The 26,199-nt window shown below is 42.8% G+C and overlaps 6 protein-coding genes across 6 annotated transcripts; 5 read left to right on the top strand and 1 right to left on the bottom strand.

Annotated features, from left to right (window-relative positions):
* Positions 1–787: 787 nt before the first annotated feature.
* Positions 788–3,720, top strand: EAE98_010497 (uncharacterized protein). Its single transcript, XM_038958118.1, has 2 exons — positions 788–1,483; positions 1,645–3,720. Exons 1-2 carry the CDS (start codon positions 1,244–1,246, stop codon positions 3,571–3,573), a joined length of 2,169 nt encoding a protein of 722 aa, XP_038805478.1. The 5' UTR covers positions 788–1,243; the 3' UTR covers positions 3,574–3,720.
* Positions 3,721–6,093: 2,373 nt separating this feature from the next.
* Positions 6,094–6,965, top strand: EAE98_010496 (uncharacterized protein; the record flags this gene model as incomplete). Its single annotated transcript, XM_038958117.1, has 2 exons — positions 6,094–6,105; positions 6,161–6,965. 2 exons carry the CDS (start codon positions 6,094–6,096, stop codon positions 6,566–6,568), a joined length of 420 nt encoding a protein of 139 aa, XP_038805477.1. The 3' UTR covers positions 6,569–6,965.
* A 1,003-nt stretch (positions 6,966–7,968) lies between these two features.
* Positions 7,969–9,869, top strand: EAE98_010495 (uncharacterized protein; the record flags this gene model as incomplete). The annotated part of the gene is made up of 4 exons (XM_038958116.1): positions 7,969–8,247; positions 8,332–8,542; positions 8,619–9,149; positions 9,244–9,869. 4 exons carry the CDS (start codon positions 7,969–7,971, stop codon positions 9,867–9,869), a joined length of 1,647 nt encoding a protein of 548 aa, XP_038805476.1.
* A 5,108-nt stretch (positions 9,870–14,977) lies between these two features.
* EAE98_010494 (uncharacterized protein) lies at positions 14,978–16,437 on the top strand (the record flags this gene model as incomplete). The annotated part of the gene is made up of 3 exons (XM_038958115.1): positions 14,978–15,172; positions 15,227–15,633; positions 15,687–16,437. The coding sequence occupies 3 exons, from the start codon at positions 14,978–14,980 to the stop codon at positions 16,435–16,437; spliced, it is 1,353 nt and encodes a 450-aa protein (XP_038805475.1).
* Positions 16,438–19,157: 2,720 nt separating this feature from the next.
* EAE98_010493 (uncharacterized protein) lies at positions 19,158–20,876 on the top strand (the record flags this gene model as incomplete). The annotated part of the gene is made up of 5 exons (XM_038958114.1): positions 19,158–19,251; positions 19,347–19,466; positions 19,577–19,889; positions 19,944–20,235; positions 20,307–20,876. 5 exons carry the CDS (start codon positions 19,158–19,160, stop codon positions 20,874–20,876), a joined length of 1,389 nt encoding a protein of 462 aa, XP_038805474.1.
* A 1,597-nt stretch (positions 20,877–22,473) lies between these two features.
* Positions 22,474–25,336, bottom strand: EAE98_010492 (uncharacterized protein; the record flags this gene model as incomplete). Its single annotated transcript, XM_038958113.1, has 3 exons — positions 22,474–24,906; positions 24,964–25,095; positions 25,172–25,336. 3 exons carry the CDS (start codon positions 25,334–25,336, stop codon positions 22,474–22,476), a joined length of 2,730 nt encoding a protein of 909 aa, XP_038805473.1.
* Positions 25,337–26,199: the final 863 nt, after the last annotated feature.

The raw sequence follows: 26,199 nt of genomic DNA, 5'->3' as shown, positions 1-26,199 counted from the left end.
CTTGTCCAGGTTGGTTTGAATTGGCAGGAGCTGTCGCGCAAAACTGATATTGGCTCTTCGTTAGATGGGGGGAGCTCTTTTGAGTGTGTTCTCCAAAGTACTAGCGCATTAAATAGAAAAGATATCTCTATATTTTCAAAGCGCGCGATGGCAGTACCTTCAACGATAAGTCTGCATAAATAAAGCTATTGATATAACTATTATTTAAATATATGATGTTGGGTTATACTGTTGGATTTGGGGTAGGTAGATTTCCGAAGTCCTCCAAAATTATGGAGATCAAAAAAGAAGATGACTGAGCCAAAAAAGTGAAAGCCTTGCCAAGACTTTTTGCCCCCAAACAAATGAAACAAATGATAGAGGAGTGTATGTAATCTTTGCCTACCTACCTACCGAGCCTACCTAGGTCCCTCGTACTGGTAGGAGAATTAAACTGGACGGGCTCTCATTGTATGCCGACTAGAACGATGTAAGAAATAAATCATTTGATATTACACGTGAGGTGGAAATGTACATGGTCTTTCTAACTAACAATATACCTAGGTAATGCTTTGAAGTGAGTCAAAATATATCTTCATACATTTCTTCATGGTCTCAGACATACCCACTATACATACCTAGCTATTTGTGAGTACCTGACCTGAGTAGAGGGCACTGGCTGATATGACGAACGGTCGGTCTAATTGCGCCTTATGTCTCTAATGTTTCCCTACAAGATTACCTACCGATAACATTGAGGGAACTTTCAAATCGCCCCTCCTCATTAAGTAATCTGGAGTGACTCTTCCTGTCCTCCAGATCTATCAACAACGTCCTTGTGGCGCCTGAAATCTTCTCCAAAATCAAACTACCTGGATCTTTTTACTTTTCATAGTAAAGTTACTTTGTCTTATGAGTTTGCCCGTTCTTACCATCTCATTCTTTTTGTCCAATCGTTCTACCCTAACTTTATATTTCCGGCTTTTCGACCACAGCTTTACATAGGTATCAAGAGCAATTGTCTTATCCGAGGGACCGACGATTATCAAATCGGATCGGATCGAGAACATTGAAAAGTGCAACAACTCTATCAAGCAACCAGACGTCACCATAGGACATATGAAGATACACCACTTGGAGCCATATCATATCATCTGATCCTTCCCTCTTACACGTACAATCAAATTCCCAGCCTGAGGGATCATTTGATTATCAAGCCTGGATTGGAACATTGAGAAGTCTCCATATCTATAGACTTGGAACTATGAACCCCGTCCAGCAAAGCGCGTCATCGCCTGGTGGAAAATCTCTCAATACCGCACATAATCCCACTCAACAACAGCAGAGTCAAATCACATCTCCAAGTTTCGAGTCAAATACAAGGCGCTCTGGTAGTCAATCAAGTGGTGTATCTGCGGCTGCTAGAAACAACCAAAGTCAACGAAAACAACATAGAAATTCCAAGAAACCTAGGCTCGCGGATGAGGATGCTATGGCGGAATCCGTAAGTCGTACATTTCTTCACGTTCCCATTATTTGCATTCCTGTTCCAGTGGTAGATTGCAAGCAATTGGCATAGTACAAAATATCAGCTCATTGCAGATGATTAGGATATTTCATTTTCACAAGCAGATTACAGTCAATCAGTGGTGCTAATACTGCTAGGCGGCTATGAGAAATGCCAATAGTCGAAGAGGACAAACATCAATTACACATCTTATGAGTTTCGCTCTTCCACCTAGGCCACAGGATTATCGAAACACAATCGCAAGAGGAACAAGACGTGGGAATATATATGGAATTGGATCTGGTCATCATTCTAGTGATAAAGCTAGGTATATTCACGCCAATTACCGATTTATAGTCAGGCCAAATGGAGATTACAAGCAACAAGCTCTGTTCGCAGACCAGCCTTTAGACTGGAATGATGTTCTTCAAATTCTTGCATCTGCCGAATCACAAGATACGTCATGTCCAATCTGTCTCTCGCATCCTGTAGCTCCTCGAATGGCAAAATGCGGACACATTTTTTGTTTACCATGTCTCATTCGCTACATGCACTCAACCGACGACACAAATCCTCTACCGGAGAAAAAGGCTCGATGGAAGGCATGTCCAATCTGTTGGGATACTGTCTATAGCTCAGAAACGAGACCCGTCAGATGGTATATTGGACAAGAAGGGCCGGCCCCTCGTGAAGGAGAAGATGTGGTATTACGATTAGTTATGCGACAACCTGGAAGCACTTTGGCACTGCCAAGAGATGGTGCGGATGTACTCGACAAATCGGAAGATATTCCATGGTATTTCGCTGCCGAGGTTACGGATTATGCTCGAATCATGAAAGGAAGTGAGGAATATATGATAGAACAATTTGGATTGGAAATCGAGGCATTGAAACAACAAGAGAATGAGGATGAATTGATGTTTGGAGAAGAACCCGAGTGGACTCGGAAAGCGGTCAATTCTGTAAACGATGCGAAGGAGAAAGTAAAAGGTATTGGTGGACCGCCACCTCCACCAAGTCAGCCAACAGAGAAGAAGCCCAAAAGGCAACCCATACAGTTCAATCCTGTCGATGAAAATTCTCCAGAGATGTATTATGTCCAGCAAACCTCAACGCTATCTCCATCAGCTGTTCCTTTCCAATTGGATTCGACAGTGACTCCACCACCACCTTCGTCCAATCCTGTTCCGATCTCAGATCCTTCACAATCCCATTCAGGGAGCATGCAACAAACCGACAGGCAATTACGTCCAAAGAATGCCCAAACAAATGAGAGACATTCAGATGCCCCATATTTATTTTATCAAGCTCTTCTTCATTATTATCTTGCTCCCCTCGATATCAGAATTCTCAAATCAGCATTTGGAAATTTTGCATCATTTCCTTCAACATTACTTCCCCGCGTCGAACGAGTATCCACTCACGTGATGGATGATGAATTGAGAAAAAGAACCAAATATTTAGCACATTTACCATTTGGCTGCGAAGTAGGATTTTTGGAATGCAATTGGACTGATGTTGTTCAACCGGAAATCTTGAATCAGTTCAAAGAGGATATTGAGCGACGAAGAAAACGTAATAGGGACAAGGAGGTTCGAGAGGAGAAAGATAGACAACGTGCTGAAAAAGCAGAGGATAATGCACGTTGGGCCACGGCTAGACAGAAGCAACCCGAAATATCCCCGGCAAATTATTCCGACATCGATTACACCCAGCTCGCATCAGCATCTATTGACCCGATCGATGCATCTCCTCCCTGGACTTCACGTCAAGGCTCTTCTTTCGGAGCGTTAGCTTCACCATCTACGAGCCCTCCTGCGCCAAGAACTGTTTGGGGAACGACACTGGTGACACCATCTTCGCCTGATCTTCATCCTCAGTACAATAGTAATGCGGACGATGGTTGGCTACCGGGTTGGGAACAAGAGCTTCAAGCAGAGAATGATGCATTGATTGCTCAAATTCAAGCGGCGTCCTTGAACGGAGAAAGTAGTTCAAGTGCTACACCTCCACCAGCACCTCAAGGGAAGAAGAAAAAGGGTAAGAAAATTACATTAATGAGTACAACAGCCAGAAGAGCTGCATGATTGTTCGCGAGGATTGGAAGTATGTAATTTTTTCGAAGAATTTGGCGTTCATAGTGATATCACTACAGAGACACGATGCAATATATTCATTTTCAATGTTCAACAACATGCCGAATAATGCAGGGTTTCCCATAGTCTGGATTGTATTCTGACAATGAAAATCATTTCCTTACTGAATTCCAATCGCCCGGTATATGAAGACCATTCAACCATCGGAGATCTTCAAAGCAGTCAAGTCATTGCAACATTCAACCATCTGAATTATCCAAATGAATTCACTTAATACAGTGGATTATTTTCCAGGACCTTGCTTCAAAGCTCACATCTCGTCTGCTAATCTCAATTATTGGACACCCACACAACATGATGTTATGCAAGTCTGGTCTCATTCTTCATATTTCGCACGGACAAAAAGGGTTCTAGAAGTAAGTACAATTTCTATCAAGTGTTATGAGTGGCGTTTTGGAAGGTGTAACGGCTTCCTGGCTTGATGTCAAATGCCATGGTAACACAGTGATCTGCACTTCTTCCGGTATAAATCAACCATCACAAGTAACACCCTCATCTTTCATTCTTCTAGCTGCTTCCATCAACGAACCATACGAGCTGAATTTTTTTTGCTGGAATCTTTACTTCCAAGCTAAAGAGGGGCCAAGATATCCATCCCACTTAGATGTCTGTGTCGCTTAACAATCATCCCACGTCTTCACAACAACTCAACAACACGATATCTTCTGAATTTCTCATGTTCAATATTGACTTCGGCGGTTTTATATGACCGAGTGGTCTGCCATACATTACATATCAATTGATTCAACAATTCCTTATGTGATGCAATGCACGGCCCGTACCGCGATAGGAAAACTTCCTGTAGCTAAAGTCTCGGCGCAGATCATTGTATCAATCAACAAGTTGAATAGTCCTATCAACTATTTTTATCACAATCTACTATTATGTCAACAAAGATATACGATATGTTTGAGCATTATGGGAAAGTTCAATCCTCTTATCACTCATTGGAATTTTTATCATCCTACACCACTATCTATCTATCTATCTATCTATCTTTACGAATTTTTCTCGCGAGCAACGTTACGACAGCATTCCTCGATTCTCGAGAATTTCTTCATAAATACCGGGACGTTCCGGATTGTTTCTATTTATATGTTTATTTGTATTTCTTCAATGCTTACGGAACGGGACCCTGGGGCTTGTAAATCCGAACGTTTCGCGGGACGTTTTACGATGTAACCTCAAAGTCGGTCGGTGTTGAAAATCCGGTAACATAAATTCGCTTAAGTCAGTCATCATCAGCCACGTTTACACCCCTCACATCTTCACATTATTACCATGCATTCATGGTTATCATTATTGTAGATAGGCTATGCTCTAGAACAACACAATCGGACACCCATCTTATTTTAGGATTTGCAGAACATTATTGAGTATGATTGAGATGCACTTACGTTTCATTTTCAGTTCCTAGTGTTATACATATGCAGGTCCATCAATATCATCCGAATAACCTATCGGATAGTATTCGATGCCGAGATAATCGAATGTGGAAACACTTTTCCATGCTGTCAAATACCCTACTCAATACGAGATATATTGCTAGGGATCGATGAGACACAGCTATGCAAAACCGAGTCCATGGGCTGAAAATAATCTTCAGCATGGTATGTTGATTTGCAGAATTACTTTACTTGATTACCAGTGCGAACGAACCTCGCTCAATTGATTCGCTATTGTTTATCAAAATTCATGGATAATTGTAGATTGGAAGCTTCCACGACGCATTCAGTATGCAAGCTGGAATTTGAAGTCAATATGTGTATGGCTTCGATCCAACATACCTACGTCATCCTGCTCTTTTCCCCTCTCAATTACACATGTTCAAATGTGAAAAAATAATATGATCATGTAATTGATTCTGTCAATGCTAGTGCAAGTCAACCACGATTTCGGAACCCGCCTCTTGACGCCCTCTGGTCTTGATATCATTGAGGAAATATTTTAATGGTACGAGGCTCTCGTGCTTCACAGCGTGAGTTCCAATCGGCCCGTGCTTTCACCTGTCAGGCTATCGTATAGAGTGGGAAGACACGAACTGCATATTCATGCATCTTACTGTGTTGCGTGGAGGAAGCGTCAAGAATGTATGTAAATAACAAGGCTAGGACCCTGTATAATCATGTTATGTCGTATTACTCACAAATAGTGGGACGAAAATTCATTCTTGATTCAACGTTGCTTGACATTTTGGTTTGGTAATGGTGCTGAGGGGCGAAGGTGAGATGGGGTGAGATAGGATGTGAGAACTATATATACTGGTGTTGGCTCTATGCTTTGAGCTTTCGATTATCCTCATCATACAATAACACCTTATATCCAACTCCAGTTTTATTCGATAACCACTACAACTGCCACACAGAACCATTCGGACTCAAACTCAAACATCAACATCACTATCATCCAAACAACCAACCCAAACTACATCCTTGTCTAAACTCAATCAAAATGCTCTACACAGTTCGTCTCCATCCCTTTTCCCCCATTTCAATACATGCACACTAACAATCTTCAGACCATTCTCCCCCTCACTCTCCTCACCGCCGTCCTCGCTTCCCCGGTACCCGTTCCTGCTTCCACCTCCCCAGTCTCCACCTGCTCCAGCCTCACCACCAAACTCGATTATTACCAAGGCTACCAATCCCCATCCCAATGCGGCATTAATGTTTTCTCAGGAAACATCACCGCTGGTGTTTGCGTCAATATCCTAACTCAAGGTATCATGCTTTTCCCGGCTGATACGGCTTGCACCTATAGTATCTGGAAAGGAGTCACCGATTGTAGTGGTGGTGTTACTCAGACTTTTGATTTGGGAGTCGCGCAGCAGGGTGTGCAGAGTGTGGGAACTTGTGTTGGAACGGGCGTTATGGATGGAGGGAAATTTTATCATGCTAGTGGATTTTTGAGCTGTGGATGCAACTAGGCACCTCTATCTGGATGAGTATAGGATTTGGAAGGCTGGGTCATGACGGTGGAAGACGACATGTGATTTTATGAATCATGAACGAAGGACTGATTTCGAATGCATGAAATTATGGGAGTTGTTAATGTTGCTTATGGTTGATGGGCGGATTTTCGATATCTCCTTACGCTTACCTGGGATGGATTGATGGAGTTACAACTATAGACAAAAGTGAATGCTATGAATGGAACTTCTTTGCTTGCTTTCAGCATTCACAATTATTCCGTGGACCAAATTGCCGTTATCATTTATCTTTGTATGTAATCTTTTAGGGTCAAATTAAGTTGAGTTTGCACACCGTCGCGTATCTTTTTCTCGTGCTTTTCATGAGTGCTCTAGAATCTTCTACCTGTGGTGTTCTAGTAAATAAAAAATCGTTCACAATTAGTTTGCCTCTACAGAAGTGCCTCCATGAGGACCAACGGAGCGTCATGGCGCCTCAAGTTAGGAATAGCTTGGTTTACTCTATTCTGTATGGAAATACGACAGACTGAATAGTCATTCTTGTTCCTTTTGAATGTTCCAACTCGTGGATTTGTGAGAGATGATCTTATGTCAACGGCCGTGGTGAGTTCTAAGCACATATGACTCGCGAATAATACACATGTCTTGTGCGCTACTTCCATCTTCCTCTAGCAAAGAAATTAGAGGTATTTTTTATTTCATCCATTGACGACGTGCATGTTTAGGGGCTAGGTAAGAATCTAGCTCAAGGTCACGAGGGAATATAAATGATACTCCACAGTTCAACAACACATTTCCCCCCACATCCCACTCTCCCACTCTAGTGTTCTCCCGTCAATGACTACCGCTCGCTCAATTTTTGACAATACCTATCTAGAGATAACTAGCCGATCTAGCCAATCTCTACCAAGCTCGCGCGTAACCTTCCTCGATTGATTGACGGATAAACAAACATTTATCTAATCGACGCATAATGATGCAAGCAACCAAGAATCTTCATAACTTACTGTCGGAAAAGGGCGGGGTTGGAGATCTGGGGTCTTTAGATTCTCCCCCAGTCGGGAGTTCAGGATACCCCGCGGGGACGCTCCATATGTTAGCTTCGTATCTTCATCACCCCGAACTATTCCACATAATACATGGGGAATTACTCAATTTATATGATTTTCAATACTAATTGCCGATTACATTGCCTTTGTTTAACCGCTCGCTCATTGTCAAGTTTTCAACGCCGATGAGGTGGAGACGAGGATTGATTTATCGCGCGTCTTTTGAGCTCTACTTAATTGTTGGTACCACTACATAATTCGTCTCGAAAAGTCACGTATCGAGGGGCTTTTCACTTTTTGCCATTTCCCTTCTTCTCCAGGAAATTAAGACAGAGGGATAATAGAACCATGGATCAAAATAAACAAGGAGAGGGAGAAGTAACTCATCTCGAGGGTCCCCCAATTCAACAAGGGAATCTTCAATTCGACACCCTTTCTCCGCAATCTTCATTGCCAGCATGGAAGCCATCGCAGAGGAAACAGCCAGAGGGCGATACAGCTCTTGCTTTATTCCAAGATACGGAACAGTTACATCAAGCGATTGATCCTGTCGAAGAGAGGAAATTGATTAAGAAAATCGATATGGTCATTTTACCTTGTTTAGCTGTCTGCTATATGTTCTACTATGTATGTCAATACTTTCTTCCTCATACTTTGATTTTCTTCTTTTTCCCCCCCAGCAATGACAAAACAATTGCTTACACGAATTAGATCGATAAAACTACTCTTTCATATGCCGCTATCTTTGGTATAAAAGATGACCTTCATCTCGAAGGGACAAAATACTCCTGGCTTTCAAGTATCTTCTATTTTGGCTGGCTTGCCTGGGCCTTCCCCACCAATTACTTGATGCAGAAGTTTCCGGTCGCGAAATACCTCGCTTTCAATATCTTCATGTGGGGTGCTCTTCTGATGTGTCAAGGTAAGAGTTCCTTTTTCCTCTTGCATTTGAGGCTGAAGCCCACTCCCTCGTGATTCATATCGCTGACCTTCAACAGCCGCCGCACGCAACTTCACCGAACTTGCCGTGCTCCGCGCCCTCTCCGGTGCCGCAGAAGGCTGTAGTGATTCCTCTTTCATGATCATTACATCCATGTGGTACACGCGACGCGAGCAACCGATCCGAATCGGCCTCTGGTATTCCGCCAACGGTGTGGGAATTGCACTCGGAGGGCTCATTGGCTACGGGATCGGGAATATCCGCGGGTCTTTAGCGTCGTGGAAATATGAATTTCTGATCGTCGGAGCTTGTTGTTGTATATGGGGAATTGTCTTGTGGTTCTTCCTACCTGACAGTCCTGTTACGGCAAGGGTGTTGAGTATTGATGAGAAGCGGATGGCGGTGGAGAGATTGAGGGAAAATCAAACGGGGGTGGAAAATAAAACCTTCAAATGGAAACAGGTAAAAGAATGGGCGGGAGATTACAAAACGTATTTGTTCTTCTTGATTGGACTTGTGGCGAATATTCCAAATGGAGGAATTAGCAATTTTGGTACCTTGATCATCAAAGGGTTTGGATATTCAACTTGTAAGTTTCCCCTTCTTCTTTGTTGTTCGTTTTCCTTGCGACTGTTGTCAAAAAATCATGAATAAATACATGAATCACAACTAACAAATAAAAGTGATAACAACCATCATGCAAATCCCCTACGGTGTTCTCATTGCCCTCAGCATCCTCCTCTGCGTCTTCCTCAACGATCGCTTACCTCCCAATAACCGCTGTATCATGATCCTCATCTTTCTCCTCCCCAACATCACTGGCGCATTCGGACTTCAATTTCTGCCTCAGACTCACCAGGTTCCTCGTCTCATAATGTATTACCTAACCGGGCCCTACAATGCCTCTTTTGTATTATTACTCTCAGTACTGTCGGCCAATACCGCGGGCCACACAAAGAAGATCCTCACGAACGCGACACTTTTTGTAGGTCTTTGCGTGGGGAATATTTCCGGTCCGTTCTTTTATAAGAGTTCTCAGGCTCCGAAATATCAATTGGGAATATGGAGTATGATTGTGGCGCATTTAGCGGAAGCCGTGTTGATTATAATTTTGAGATTTTTGTTGAAGAGGGAAAACGAGAAGAGGGATTTGCAGCAGGGAATTGATGTGGCGAGTGGGGCGAGAGAGGGGCAGGGAGATGAATTTGCGGATGAGGATGAGGAGGAAAGGAGAAGGAGGGATTTGGATGATACTGCTTTTGCAGACTTGACAGATAGGGAGAATGAGAATTTTAGGTATATCTTCTAATGGATAGATGTTGATGGGGTGGATTTGAGGAAGTGTAAAGGGGACTGGTAACAGGTTCCAGAATATCCATGGATTGGATAAATATGCACACACGAGCATCAAGATATTATAGAAATGGTGAATTTACAATATCTAGAATAAGACATCATAGATCAATAAATCAATTCTCATATTCTTGAAATGCCAGACTAGAGATTTCAAAATAATCATTCTGTATTGTCTCAAGCCCGCTCTACAACTTTGGCATGGGCTTTTAACGTGGAAGAAACAATATATCATCTTCAAATTTGAAATCCAAAAGAAATTTAACGGCGCACAAACATGAAGTGTGAGATTGAACTACAATACACATAAGCACCCGACAATAAAATTCCAAAAACAAAGAACATAACTTATCCATAACTCCAACATCTCTCGTCCGCCTTCTCCCCTTCCTCCCCCCTGAATGCCCAAATATCAACCCCTCATAAAATCCAAACCGACTTTCAAAGACCACCGATAACTTGCAAGTCGCCCTCTTTCTCCTTCTCAAACCATCCCTCCACCCAAAAGTTAAGAGGAAGGAAGGCTTCCCACTATCCAGTCATGCAGTCGATGGAAAGCCAGGTGTTCACCTGGAGTCTTGTTGCACGTCTCACCTTCAGGTATTCCGATGATATTGAATTAATGTTTGCTTAGAACGATGCTTCCTGGATACACTTTCGCAGATTCTTCTTCCGAGGTGAATGAATGTACAGGCAATCCCTTCCAGAAGATTCGAGGAGGTCGTTGGTTGCACATCTTACCTGCTCTAGATTCCTAGTCGTTTGAGTTATTTCGTAAATCTGACTTACGAATCCCTCAATAATGGGAGCAGGTAGATATATACATATTAATACAGGGCATCACGTTACCACCACGAAGAGATTTTTGTTGCATGTCTTACCTACGAAATTTCCGGAAAAGTGCCAGAATCAAACTGAAAAGGGGTAGGTGTTTCTTGTGTTTGTCTTACCCGAGATCTCCTTCCAAGAAGTTCAAAGATGTGCATACCCAATCGTATCCAGCGCTTCTTATCACCACATCCAGAGGAATATTTGTTGCACATCTCATCCGAAGAATCCGGTTTATGGATGAAAGTCAATAGCAGAATGATGCTGTTTCTTGTCACAACTGCTTCTCTTTTACCCCTTATTTCCGAACTTCCCGAGAAGAATCTTAGTATATGGGAAGGGTAAACACCGGACAGCAACTAGAAGACTTGATAGATATTTTGTTGCATGTCGCATCCCCGAGCCTTCCGGTGGCAGTTACTTTGAAGACTGTTCAATCCTTCAAAATCATTTGTTGCATATCGCATTCCGGATTTCCCGGGCCTAATGGAACATATTATATGATATGGTGAAGATTTGTTGTCCATCCCATCTTCCGAGAGTTCCGGTAGTTTGAGGATGTTACCGCTAGGTCGACAATGCGATAAATGTATATATATAGCAAGAAGAAAGAGGTTATGCTGGACATAACAAGAGTCATAGTCCATTTCAAGAGAGATGACACGATCATCTGCGGATGGAAGTCTCATTCAACGAAGGTTCTCATGGATCGATCAACCACTTTCGTGAACATATATCACGTGAAAATGTGCTATTCACATCATACGGCTAGGGATTTTGAGTACTACTCATTGTCTATTCACGTCCGAACTGAAGCCACCAAAACGCACGCTTTCATAAGACGATGTTTCGAAGATAAGATGACTCGACATCTTGAGGTTTTGCAACATGGATTGAAAGCTTGAATCGCTTCATCCAAATTAAGCCGAAATATGTGTCTGGACTTTGCGTTTTGTCTTGGTTCTCGATTCTGTAACCATCAAAGCAGCACCCCTCGAGCAAAAAAGAAAAGAGATCAGCCAAGAACGCGGGGCATTGACATTATAGATTGACAATGGGGTACCGGTCTCGAGCCGGGACATGTCGTTCGTGATACCGAATTACGAAATTAGCCAATTGATCGACACATAGCGTTGCGACGATTCTTCCACAGATGGCTTGGATAAATGGATTCAAGGCAAAATCTCATCGTGGTTCGCGACTTACAACCTGAATCTGAGTACTACTGTATGAGATGAAAACTCTTCATTATCCGCATATTGATTGCAGTGGCAATAAAGCACAGCGCTAAGAAGATATTCCGATGTGCTTTGGGCCTTCAATAACTTAAATATCTTGGGCCACGGAAGAAGAAAGGGAGGATTTGAGGTCGAAAAGTCTGATGTTAGGGTTGCCAAGGGTTGTTCGGCGTAAGACCATCTTTGCGGGAAAAGGTGTAGAAGAGTCTAAAGTTATTAGTCAGATCAACTGTAGGGCCACTGGTGCACTGGTGGGCTGGTGGGCGTAGAAAGTTATTCATGGGTTGGAGAATTCCATACTTACCGTGCTCGAGTCGAATTTTCCATTGAAAAAACGAGAAACCATTCTGTAGAATGGTAGTCAATCGCATTCTGCTTTACGTAGAGGTTTGTTGATTGTTTGATCGTAAACAAACAATCCCAAAATAAATCAATTCATCTCACTGTACGTACAGGGCACTCCAGAGAGCCACCCTTGAAATTTTGCACATTTTATGCTATGCGTTCATTTCATATTCACATTTATACTCGTAGATTATCTCATCAAACTACGAGTATTGATGTCGTCGTAATCAAATTCAATCACATCCATGCATGGCAGTACAGTAGATCATCAATCTCTATGGAGTAACTTCTGCGTGTTTAACTTTTCACTTGACATTGCCTCCAGGGGGAGTTCCATGTCGTTCCCTCGGTAAGCTTCCCTTGGGAAATTCCTGGCCAGAACCAGGTCGCAACTGTGGAATCACGGGTAAACTAATCAACTCATGTATCCATACTGGTAGTACCGAGTAAACAATGGTTGGTTCATTCATCAATCCATGATGAACGGAATCTAGAAGAAGTGGGTGGTAAAGGAGGTCTGGACTATTTGAGAAATTCTCGATTGCCTTCTTCTGAGTCCTTCCTCCGAGTCTGGAGATTTTCCAATGCAAACAAAATCAATTATCATACAATAAATACAATGGAAATTGTCAGGATGATTACCCAGGTCATACGATATGATAGGAATAGAAAAGATGAAATGAAGGGGTTTCACAGCTGTTTATATATCGTTGTATTTTTGACATCTAGAATCCTGTCTGTGATTTCTCCAAATGAACGTGATTTGGAAGTGCCCCAGCAAAAGATTTGACACACAAGACATTTCAAGGTTCGAGAACGACTGGATCTTTTCGTGATTCCCGTTCCGAGATGAAGATGTTCGAACTTCCAACGGAAGGCAAATCAGGAAAGGAGAGGAAAGGAGAGGAAAGGAAAGGAAAGGAAAGGAAGCAAAGTAAAAATAGAAAATATATGACGACGCAAGCTAGCTAGCTAGCTATTATTTATTGATTGAGTTGTTAATGGAAAGCAAAAGGAGTGTGTGTAATGAATTAAATGCAATCAATCAACATGTTTGTTTTATACTTTGAAAACAAGATGTGAGGTGAGCCTGTCCTGTGTATCCAAGGAATACCAAGAAAGCTTGAGGGATGATTTGGTTACCTAGTATCGATAAGATACGTTTGCAAGTCTACGTGGTAATGACCACCTCCCGGTATCTGTGTGTATGATTTGCTGCTTATGGATACGAAGCAATCGATCAAATATTGATGAGCAGGCTGTTTTTGCTCTCTTTGGCTATCCTTGGATGTCATGCTTCTATTTTAAGGTTTTCTATACGAAAAGATGGACATGTAGGTAGGAAGTCAATCTTCTCGATGTTGGAGTAGACGATAAAAATAAACCATTACAATTGGATGAATCATGAAGCAATGAGGATTGTACGAGGGCGGCGATGTAGGCCAAGAATACTTGCTCTGTATCTATAGGTCTTTGTCGGCCTTGGACGGTAATCATCTTGGTCTCTCTTCCTTTCCCCTGATGTTAACATCTACTGTACTGTACCTCGGGCACTCATTGCCTGTGTATTATGCAGCGATGAAGCAGTCAACGCAAAACTAATGCAGGTCCCAAAGCATGTAAAATACCTACATACAACCTAGGTAGGTAGTACATGATGGAATTTCATTGGCCAGAGTCTCGGCACGGATGTGAGTACGGATATGTTTCTCCCTTTGGACTCTGGAGCCATTTGGAACTTGGCACGATTCGTTCCTTTTTTGCCCCAGATGTCCAAGAAACCGGCAGGAGAATTTCCCCCTTGGCATCGATCGTGTTTCCTAACTTTACTGTACGAGGTCTTGATGGCAGACATTGGATTTAATCCGGAAAAGGAAATACACAGATGGAAATCCCCTGAGGAAGCACGTTTGATTGGAGGATGGGAAATAAATAATGGACCAAATCGAAAGAAGTGGCTCTTGCTTATCCTGGCAGCCACTGTACTAGGTTAGCTGGAGGTTCCAACCCGTGGACCTGTCAGGTACGATGCAATTTTCGATGGTTCGTCCAACCACGCAACGAGGAACGAAGCAACGAAGCATCCAGCCAACCAACCAACCAACCTTGGTAATAAAGACCTCTTCGAGACCTTCACCATCCACTCACCCATCACTCACCCACGTCCCCTGCTTTTTCTCCTTACTGCACGTTCAATCCTCCATCCCCTCCCTCCTTCCCTTTCCCCCCCCAGTTTTTTCTTACAAGGTTGATTCCCCAATAAATAATAATATGTAATTGAAGCTTTTTCTCTCTTCCTTCTATTCCATTCCAGATCTCTCTCATTCCTCCTTCTTTAAGATCCTCAAACACTCGTTAGACTCGAGATCTTTCCTCAATCATTCCAAGTCTCTCTCTTTAAGGTTGATAGTTGCTAGGTATTCCTTCTTAATTCACCACCACCTCCAAACTCAATTCCACACCACTCGTTATCCTCCATCGACTTTTACTTCTTCTACACTCACTCACTCACTCACTCATCATAATCAATTCACTTTTTCGACTTATCCTCTCTTAATTGTGGAATTCATCATTCAGTTTATAACAACATCATACGTCTTGCTCGAATAACATATCAAAATCAAACAATCAAACAATACCATAATAATTCATCATGCTCTCCAAGACTCTTTTCGCCGTTGCGGCTTCGCTCTCCACTGCAAGTGCTGTTAACCAAGGTTTCAACTATGGTGCAACAAACGCAGATGGCTCTTACAGAGTTCAATCTGATTTCCAAGATGCTTTCGAGACTGCCAACTCTCTCGTTGGTACCTCTGGTTTCACCTCTGCTAGATTATATACTATGCTCGTAAGTTGATGGAAATACTCCTCACATTCTCCTCCATGCTAACAATCTTTAAAGCAAGGTGATACTACCGAGCCAACTTCAGCCATTCCTGCGGCTATTGCCTCGGACACAACCCTTCTCCTTGGTTTATGGGCATCCGGTGGAGCTGCCGGCGTCACTGCCGAGATCAACGCTCTCAAGGCAGCCATCACAAAATATGGTACCGCTTTCACTAGCCGAGTCGTTGGTATCTCTGTAGGATCCGAAGATTTGTACAGAAACTCCCCAACTGGTATTGCTGCCAAATCTGGTTATGGTGCCAACCCAGCCGACCTTGTCGACTATATCAAACAAGTTAGAGAAGCAATTGCCGGTACTGGTTTGAGTGGAGCTTCCATTGGACATGTTGACACCTGGACCGCTTGGGTCAACGGATCAAACAGTGCTGTCGCAGAGGCCCTTGACTGGGTTGGAATGGATGCGTAAGTTTAGCAGCCTGTCAATAACCCTATTTCATAACTAACATATTATTTAGCTACCCATACTTCCAAGATACTGAGGCAAATGGAGTCAGTGAAGGAAAGTCTCTCTTCAACTCTGCTTTGGCCGCTACACAATCTGCTACTGGAAAGACCGTTTGGGTCACTGAGACCGGATGGCCTGTTACTGGTGCTACTGCCGGTGATGGAGTTCCAAGCGCTGATAACGCCAAGACATACTGGGATGATGTTGGATGCCCTAACTTCGGAAAGATCAACATGTACTGGTATACTCTTCAAGATCAAAACGCTGCCTCATCTGTTACTCCATCCTTCGGTATCGTTGGTAGCACTTTGAGCACCACCCCATTGTTCGATCTCAGCTGTTCCAACACTACATCAAGCTCCTCATCAACTGCTTCTTCCAAGGCTACCAGTGGTGTTGCAGCTGTTGCTACTGGAGGATCTGTTGCCTCTTCTGGCTCTGGTCTTTCTCCTACCGGCATGGGTGCTGGTATCTCTGCTGTTTCAGGTGCCGCTTCCCCAAGTGGTACAGGTTCAGCCGGTGGTTCCCCAGCTGGTGGATCAACTAACGGTACCTACACTGCCTCTACCCTCAAGTCCTCAGCTGGATCAAGTGCTACTGGAACATCCACCTCAGGATCCGGTTCATCTGGCTCATCTTCAGGATCTGCCTCTGGATCATCATCCTCTTCCCCATCCGAATCCACCGGTGGTGCAGCATCCCTTACCGGATCTGTTGCACTTGCCCTTGGAGCCGTCTTTGCCGTTGCAGCTGCTTTGTAAATGAATTGAGTTGTGTTTATGGGAAGAAGGAGTGGTTTGCATTACATGGGTAGCATTAAAATGGGAGAATTATGGTATTGAGCTTTTGCTTTTTCTTTTGCGGCATTTTTTGGTGGTGAATCAATACCACGATGACCGGTCTTCATAGATGGAGTTTTTAAATTAAACAAGCATGAATTACAGTGGATGGATTCATTGTCACATTAGACAACGGGACATTCCTTCTTTTACAAACAATGAAAAAGTATTGAACTTAGATTTTCTTGGCAGTTGATGTGACTTGAGAAATGATTTGAGAAGTGATTTTTCATGTTGTGATGACAACACTATCTATCTGTTCGATTTTGAGAAATATTCTTGACACCGGGAGGTTGAATAATACATTCTACATTGTGTATCACCCTTTAAGGTTACCCTTTTGTTCAAAGAGCGCTTGAAAACTCGACCCTTTCTTTGAAGATGAAGGCCACGGTATCTAATCCCTTTTATAGATGTAAATGAAGTGTCGTCATAATCTACATGTCCACATTCCTTGCACTCACGATGGTGAAACGTGGGAGAGGTAGAATGGGATGGGAAGTGGAATGCGGGAATGGGAATGCGGGTAGTTACTTGCATTGATTGATAAATGAATAGATAGGCGGGCTTGGCGTCGAGGGGGAGAGGGCAAGAAGATTGTGATGGGGGTTTGGGGGATAGGATATGGGGATTAATTTAGGGCTGGACCCTGAAGTGATGAAGGGAAGGATAATTTTTAGGGGTATCAGGCGCCTACTATTAGGTTCCTACTAGGCCCCTACCAATGTAGGTATGTGATATGAGTGAATTTGGCTAGGGGAAGTGTAAGATTATTTTGAAGTTTCCAAGTATGTATGATATGATGCCTAGGTATGGATCTCCGAAGACCTTTCTGTCGACGCTTCTGATGGTATATACCTAGTAACCTACTCGAGTGATCATAAATAATTTCACGATGTATTTTTACTAGGTATTCTCGTATTTTAAGGAAACGATAGACACTGACTGCACTCGCTGAACGCATGAGCGGGTTGCGGGCAAGACGGGCGCCAAGGGGATGGTCTCGGGGGTTTAGTTGTTAGTCTGACGGATCGCCATTTAAGAATATGTTGGGTTTTGCGACGAGAAGAGCTAGTAGATAGGGTGATACACATACATCTCTAGGTATTACTTACATGTATGCATACCTATCTGGGGAGATCTTCTCCATTGACTGAAATATATGCATTTGTCAGTAAATGTAAATGTGAACCTCGCTGTGTACGTAGGTAGGCAACCAAGATCCACCACAGCTTTATCAGGGCCACTGTTTATCTTGTTTTCATCACCCCATAATTTCATCATGAATGATACGATCCGACACAATACGATGTGATGTGATGGGGATTTGGGGGATCCATGCTGAGTGTTCGATGTCCCGCGTAAAAACCTATAAGGTGTGTTAGCACCCAGAAAATAATGGAGTGCGAAGGATAAGCTTAACCAAAGCGCAATTAGGTGGACTCTGTAGGCTGGACTCTACTGGTACGGTACAAAGAAAAATCATATAGAATACCTAGGTAGTATGTAAAGGAAGAGATTTCAGGGATTTCAGGGACAGACGGACGAATAGACGGATGAGAAAAAGATTTTTTTGTTTTTTTTTTTGATTTCTTGGCTTTGTAACAATATAAGGCTTGATGGGTTTGAGGGTTGACTAGAAAAGCTTGGAGAGGACAGAAAGGGCTTGGAAAAGCTTTTGTTGATGTTTGATGGACATCCTCGTGATTTTGTCGCCAATAATTGAATGACTGACTGTTGCTCTGTTGGAGGTTGTCATATATATCACATTGTTAACATCGAATATGAGTCCTTTCCATCTGCTTTCTATCTGCTTTGTATTTAATGTTCCGCTAGCCCTCGAGGGATTACCACCGTGAAGGTAGATTAGATTGAAAGTAGAACCCTTCGAGCGCAGCGAGCTATGGGGGTCTGGGGGCTTGCCCCCATGAAGAAAAGAATATAACTTTTGAGAGAATTGATATGGATGATTGTATCATCGACATATTGGATATCTAGTACCTACCTACCTACCTAGGCTTGTATGATTGTATTGAATTCTCGTGATATAAAATTGAACGAGAGGCTGTGCCCATAAGCCATAACATAAGGAAGGGAAGAAGAGACGAAGGGAAGGGAAGGATCCTATAAAAAAAAAACGTTCAGCTGCGAATCAAAAGAGAAAGCGCTACATGAACCTTGCTCTGCTTTGGGATTATCCTCCAATGAATCCATCTGAGATTATCTCACTACTAACTTCTCACTCATTACAACCAATCTTCTTCCTCCATCTTCCCTCTTCCCTCTTCCCTCTTCCCTCTCCTCTTTTCCCTCTCTCTTTCTTGTCTCCATCACACCTTTTCATCTCATCGTCTCAATGTCACTTACTTCTACAAGTCTTTCAATGCCTCTCTTTTCAAATTGATGGATTATCACCATACGGGAAATTTGTAACATAAAAAGAAGTATTTGACGTCCATTCGTTTCTTAAATTGATTTGAACCTTTTTGGAAGGATACTTCTGAGATTGAGTGAATCCTACAAACCTCTGAAGGATTCCCAACTTCAGCATCGACTCTTCCACATCTACAAACACACACGACGCACTACAATCTACATTCTGCACACTGCACACTACACACTATCGAAAAACTTTGGACAAAATGCTTCCTACTTTCGCTTTATCGGCTGCGACGGCAGCCCTACTCAGTTCCTCAATGGTTAATGCTGAGATAGAATTAAATCTGGACGACGATAGTATGTTTGTTATGATTTCCATTCGGGCATTCAAAAACGGTCTTTCACCTTCCAGACTCAGACTTGCTAACTGGATTTTTTGTTTTTCAATATAGCTTCGATAAAGAATGCGGCTGCGACAATCGCATACGATATGATGACATACTATAAGGGAAATCAATCGGGAGGAATACCTGGAGTGTTACCTGGACCTCCACCAAATCCCTCTTGGGGTTGTGAGTTTAGAATTCTTTTCTTTTCTTGTCTCTCCATTCTCGACTTTGCGCAAATGCAAATGCGACGTGCAAATAGGAATGTGAAACTGATTTTCATATCCACTGTCTAGATTATTGGTGGGAATCCGGTGCGATGTGGGGGTCTCTTATCGATTATTGGTATTATACTGGCGATTCCTCATACAACGATGATGCGATGGCGGGTATTCAATGGCAAACTGGGGCAAATAACGATATGATGCCTGCGAATTGGTCACAATCTATGGGAAATGATGATCAGGGATTTTGGGGAATGACAGCTATGACTGCAGCGGAAACGAAATTTCCGGATCCTCCTTCGGACAGACCAGGTTGGTTGGCTTTGGCTCAAGCAGTTTTCAACACTCAAGCAGTGAGAATTGATAATGCTACTTGTGGGGGAGGGTAAGCTTTTATGATTTTGAGATTGGGAGAGGGAATTGGACTAATGATTGATAGTTTACGTTGGCAAGTTTATCCATATCTTACGGGTTACAATTACAAGAACTCTATCGCAAATGGATGTTTCTTCAATATTGGGGCGCGACTCGCAAGATACACCAATAACGAAACATACGCCCAATATGCTGAGGAAACATGGAATTGGGTCACAAGTGTTGGATACATGGACAAAGATTATAATATTTATGATGGTGCTCACATTGAAGAGAATTGTACGGATATTAACAAGGTTCAATTCTCTTACAACTCGGGGGTTTATCTACTCGGTGCAGCTACCATGTATAATCATGTACGGTTCTTTTCTGTTTTTTTTTCCTTCCGATCTTTGATACCCTTAAATATTTATACTGACATGAGTAGACAAATGGCTCCGAAATTTGGAAAGAACGTGTTGACGGACTTCTCAATGCTACATTCAAAAACTTCTTCCCTACCGGTGATATCGCCTATGAAATTGCTTGCGAAGCAAAACTTTCATGTACAACTGATATGTTTTCCTTCAAGGCATTCCTCACTCGTTGGTTGGCCGGAACCACGAAAATGGCCCCTTACACTTACGATCTAATCATGCCATATTTAAAAGCATCCGCAGTCGCAGCAGCAAAACAATGTTCAGGCTCGAGCCCATTTGATGGTAGAACATGTGGATTAAGTTGGAGCAAAGGAACAGATTGGGATGGAACCTCTGGTGTAGGGCAACAAATGGCAGCCATGAGTGCCATTTTTGTAAATCTCGTTCAACAAACAAAAGCCCCGGTTACGAACAGTACAGGTGGAACCAGTGTGGGGAACAGTGCGGCGGGTAGTGGGAGCACGACTAGTTTGGATGCTGTCAAACCGCCATCTACAGGGGATAGGGTAGGAGCTGGAATGGTTACGACTGTGATTTTGGTGGGAATGACAGGAATGTTTGGGTGGATGAGTTTGTAAATCGGAAGAGGAACGAATGGGAAGCAAGGGAGCAGTTGAGAGATGGATATGGGAGGGCAACGGAATCAGAATGGGGAGGCAAAAATTATGAAATGGAGTTGGGAAATTAATGTTTATTTTCTTTCTTTACGTGGATATGGAAGGATATGGGATAAGGTATTTGAGCGTACAACTTCTGCTGGGTTGGTGTGATTGATGGGAAAGGATGGATATGACATGAGATGTTGAGTTGGTGGTTACAGTACTGGCTATGAATTCTTGTATTGCATTGTTTTTGCGTGCATATACCCCATACATTGCTTTACTAAGAGATATACACAGAGAGGATGAATTCGGCGATGAAGGATCGGTGATGAGAATGAAAGAATTGGATGGGATGGGATGAATAAATGAGATTTTTAAAAATATATTATTTTGATTAATTGATGTGCACAATGTTGTGAGTATGATGCATGGGAAATGATCTTTTCATCAAAGTGTAGGCGTTCATTAGACATACTGATTAGCGAGTGAGTGAAAACAGGGTGAATAATTATTGATCTGTTCGTTTGGAAGCTTTGAGGGCAAGGTGGTGGGGGAGGATAGGAGAATTTTGGAGAATTCATTTGGTGGCGTGGAGCTTTTCGGAGAGGAGATGGGGGAGTGGGACATGCGGAAGATTGAGGGGGATCGGATCGCGAGATGGGATAAGGTAGGGATGAATAGGGTGTGCTATATTTTGGAAAGAGAAAGGAGGGAGGGGTAAGAGCGGAAAAGGATGGAATGGAATAGGGATGGGGATAGGGATAGGGATGGAAACTAAAAGGTAGCATGTATAATTCTAAGAGTAGCGAAAGAACATTTAATGGGGTTACCCAAGTAAAGTAAAGATTAATAATATCAACTCTGAGAATCGTGAAGGGGGACCAATCCGGCTGGAGTTAATTGATGCACATGCATATATCTTGCGCTCATGTTTTGGCGAACGAGTCCTGTCAATTTTAGGGGAGAGAGGGGAAGGAAGCGAGGCAGGGTGGGTGGGACGGGTGATTAGAACAGAACGAGGGATTATATCATGTCAATGAAAGAATTGGGGTACTTAATTATTTTAAATCGTCTTTTCTGGATTTAGAGCGGGCTAAAAAGATTAAGAGTACGCTTGTTAATCTGGCATGATTCGGGAGGTTTGAATTCCATGATTGCAGGGTGAAGTAAAGCATGCAAGAACCGACTGGTATATTCAAAATGTCTGGTAAATCAATCAATCATAAGATGGTATTCGTCTTTCATTAATAATAATACATATAACTATTGATACATGGATGAATTCGTAACTCCTGTGATGGGAAATAACCCCAAATAAGAAGGAATATCTCTTGACCCAAAATGCTGTCTGTAATGTATGGATGGTAAGTCCCCTAGCCTGCGCTATCCCGATTATAATCGAGGGTATTTTGATCCTGCCGTGCCCAAATTTTCCATTCATTGACTCCCATACCCAGAAAGCTGGATACCTATGACTAGATCCTCTCGGATACCCTGAACGCCCGCTAATTTCAGATTGAAGAAGAAAAACCCCTCCCCCAAGCCCAAATTCACCCTGTACTTCCCAAGCCAATCATTCACTGCTGTTCTTCCTCCCTCTCGTTTCCCTATGCTCTACCATGGGCAATTCTGTGCTACACTTTCTCCCGGTAAGACTCATCTTCTGCACCAAAACAGATACTCTACGACTTAACCTCCGAAGAGGCGTATCCGGTCTATCATCTTCATTGCCTCTTGACTCCTGTCCAGCTTCTCTACTTTCTTCACCGCTCGACCAAATTCCACCCATAACCACAGGTTTCGGGTCAACTAGATGCTTCACACCTTCACCACCAAAATTCAAATACACCGGATATAAAAGTGCCAATAAAAATAATACAAAAGGAATTACAAAAGAATATTGTATAGTATGGATTGTCCGCACACCAAAAAGAACAAAAACAAAAACACTTCCTCCAGTTGCCGATGCTACTACACACGCTGATGCCCACTTTGTATGTTTCCCCATACCGCGAATGGTCAAAGAAAACACCAGTGGGAAAATCGGACCTTCAAAGAAAAAAACTAAAAGAGAGGATGCAGCAAGAAAAGATTGTGATATATTGTTGATGGCGAAGATAAAAGCTGAAAATATGGTAAGGCAAACTAAAGCAATAAGCAATAGAATTCGTGGTGGGACCACTAAACAGAGAGGTGCAAAAACGAATCGACCGATGGCAAAGAGTCCATGACCTAAAAGTAGGTAATCTTCATCGTCATTTAGTGTGAAGAACGATTTGAAACTACCCGTTCTAGGAACAAATGAAATTAATAATGGTTTGAAGAATTCTGAAATACACTCCTGTGCTGCAACGTAACAGAGTTGAGCAATAACACCGATGACGAGAGTCGTATAAATAATTGATGTGCCTGTCCAAGGTAACTTTCTTGATGGATATATTTCGAAAAGTTCCGCCTGTGCTTGAAGGTCGGCATCACTAGCTTCGGGTAGAGGCATATAATAGAAGAACAGAGCGAGGATGACGGTAAAGAGGGCAATCGCGAGGTAGGCCCATTGAACATCGATTAAAGTCAAGTGTTTTGTACCCTCAATTTGTACTCCATTGAAAAAAACTTTCTCGGCCAAAGTTTGACTCACAAGTGATGCGACGGCTTGTATACTTTGCGCAAGCATCAATCTAAATTCAGCATATTGCATTGGTCCACATAGAGCCAGGAATGGATTTGCAGCGGTCTCTAGAATCGATAAACCAAATCCAACAACAATACTGGACAGTATGAATCCCGTGTATGATGTTAAAACTGCGGAGGGCCAAAACATTAATGTACCAGTCCCGTAGATACAAAGTCCCGCAATGAATGTGGCTTTGAAACCACTATGTCTCAAGACCCATTGTCCTATTGATAGGGCTCCAATGACGTAACCTCCAAAATAAGCGGCAGATAGTCCTATGGTTTGGCCATCGGAGTAGTTGGCTAGTATTGCTATTTCGCGATTTAATCTATTGAGTAATCCGTACGAGAAACCCCAAAGGAAAAATAGAATGGTGACCATGATGCAATATTTGAAAGCTTCTCTTCCACGAGTCTTCATCATTGATTTTGGTACCCTCATATTGACAAATCCAAAGTAAGTGGTATTGGCTGTACGCGCTGTAGAATTTCGTCGTAAGGTTTCCAAGGCAATAGCTGAAGGAGCCGTTAAGAATTCTGCCATATTGAGTTCTTGCTGCTCCATGTCTTCTCGATAACCTCCAGGGTGGGTATCTGACAATGGTGATAGAGGACTGTCTGTCAATGCGGTGTTTCTCGGTGGTAAATGATTGTCGACCGTGGCTAATTGGCCTTGGCTACCAATCGGTGGACTCGCAGACTCAAGGTTATCTGCTGTGCGGGTGTGCGATCCTGTTCTTCCAGATACTCGGTCCGCAAGCATCGCCGGTAGTATTACTTTCATAAGTGGCTTCAAGGTAGGAATGCAAGCACATACGATCCCGACATTGACCTCAACAGCCGACCACATAAATGCAAGCGAGGCATTGTAGGCAAAATCATCTCCTTCGCCGAGCTGCGAGTGAGACAAAACGGATGTTTGAAAGTCATTCGAGGCTTGTTGTAGATAATAGATTCTGACAACGTCGACAATGGTGACAAAAATTCCCAAGGAGAAAGTGAAAACCAAGATTGCCTTTTGCCTTTGGGGAAGGTTCATTCCGGTGAGAACAGGAATCGGTAGAACCAATATGGCTAAATCCGTAATGATATTCACAGGAGCTGATGCGAGATAGATGGTGATAATCGATAGACATTTCGCATCCGTATCTGTCCTCCACGCACCAGAAACAGGGCTACACTGAAATGCGTTGACAAAAGTAAGGACGATACCGTCTAAAACGGTAACGAGTAGGGTGGTATATGAAGCCCACCTCAGGAGCTTTTGAGTATTTCGGCTTAAACGTAAGTAGAAAATGAGAATTGAGGTCTTCGTCGCCATCAAACATGGATTCTGTAATACAAGTCAGGAATTGCGCACTCAGTCCATGATCCAACGACCATGACTCACATAAAGTACTGTAAATGCATATTCGGCCTTTTTTAGGTGAGGGCGCCATTCTTCCTTAATATCAGGATCGGGCTTTCCCAAGCCTTTATTTGTTGCATAATCAATTGAAAAAGTTAGGCCAAATGCAAAGATCTGTCATGGGGAACCATGAGTGTTAGTAAATCCGTTCATTCAACATATTATCCCCTCAGAAGAAATCTTATCTTACCCAGGAGAGTATGATAAACCAGTCATCCGCAGTTCTCTTTCTCAAAATTCCGAATCTAGAAACCAATCTCGCTACAACAAATACGCTGGTAATAATAAAGGTAATGGTAGTGACCCAAAAAACCAGCTCACTGCGCGATTGTAAAGGCTTTATTGATGTTGACATTGTATGTTTATATATTTCGTCTCAAATTTGTTCGTCTCGAGTTCGATTCCTAAGTCATTTTCCACTCTCAAGTCGAATGTAACAATTTCCGTATTTCCATCCTCTGATGTACCAAAATAATATCGAAGTACAACTATTCCGATCGGTGAGAGTTGCGCGCAATTGTATTCCCAATGAGGCGAGCAAACACGATTTGTGATGTATCCCCCCTCCTGCGATCCAATCTCTGCCTTCAATTCAAGTCGCTGATTCGTATTCGTCAATGTCGAATTTTCGTTTTTCGATGGGATTACTTTTCGTGCGTGCCAACCAGCTTTCGAGATCGTATATGGCGCAAATGGTCCTACGCTATAATCGCTGTGAGTGTGTCGGAGGACAAGTAGTGATGATTTGTTCTGTTGTTGAATTATTTTCGGTGTAGATGGATATCGAAGTTGATTCGACGTGTGGATTGGGCTGCGGAAAGTCTGGACACCAGGTCAAGTATAGATGATCATGACCTACACTGATCCTCTTTTCCCGATTCCCGGTTCCCAAGTGCCCACTCGCACGTTTGTGGGCATTTGCTAGTAGCTCGAGGAGGTCGTTTTACCCCGGTATTTCCCACATCAAGACTTTTGGGATTTAACGTTATTGGCAGATTGGCAAAATAATAAGTTTGGAATCCAATCAACCATTCAGAACATAGCAAGACCTTGAATAGCCCCATTCCAGTAGTTCGGACGCCATTGCCGATTCGTTAACTGTATGGGGCGAAGCTTGGGAAATGAAGAGATTTTTGTTAAAGCCTTCTCACTTACAAGTTACCAGAGTCTTATGGACTGGATGATCTCCAATGAAAAGTCGACAAACTTACATGTGAG

Source organism: Botrytis deweyae, assembly GCF_014898535.1.
Source record: "Botrytis deweyae strain B1 chromosome Unknown BDEW_037, whole genome shotgun sequence".
NCBI lineage: Eukaryota > Fungi > Ascomycota > Leotiomycetes > Helotiales > Sclerotiniaceae > Botrytis > Botrytis deweyae.
The sequence above is the reverse complement of the archived record's forward strand: the minus strand, read 5'-3'. Positions and strand labels throughout refer to the sequence as shown.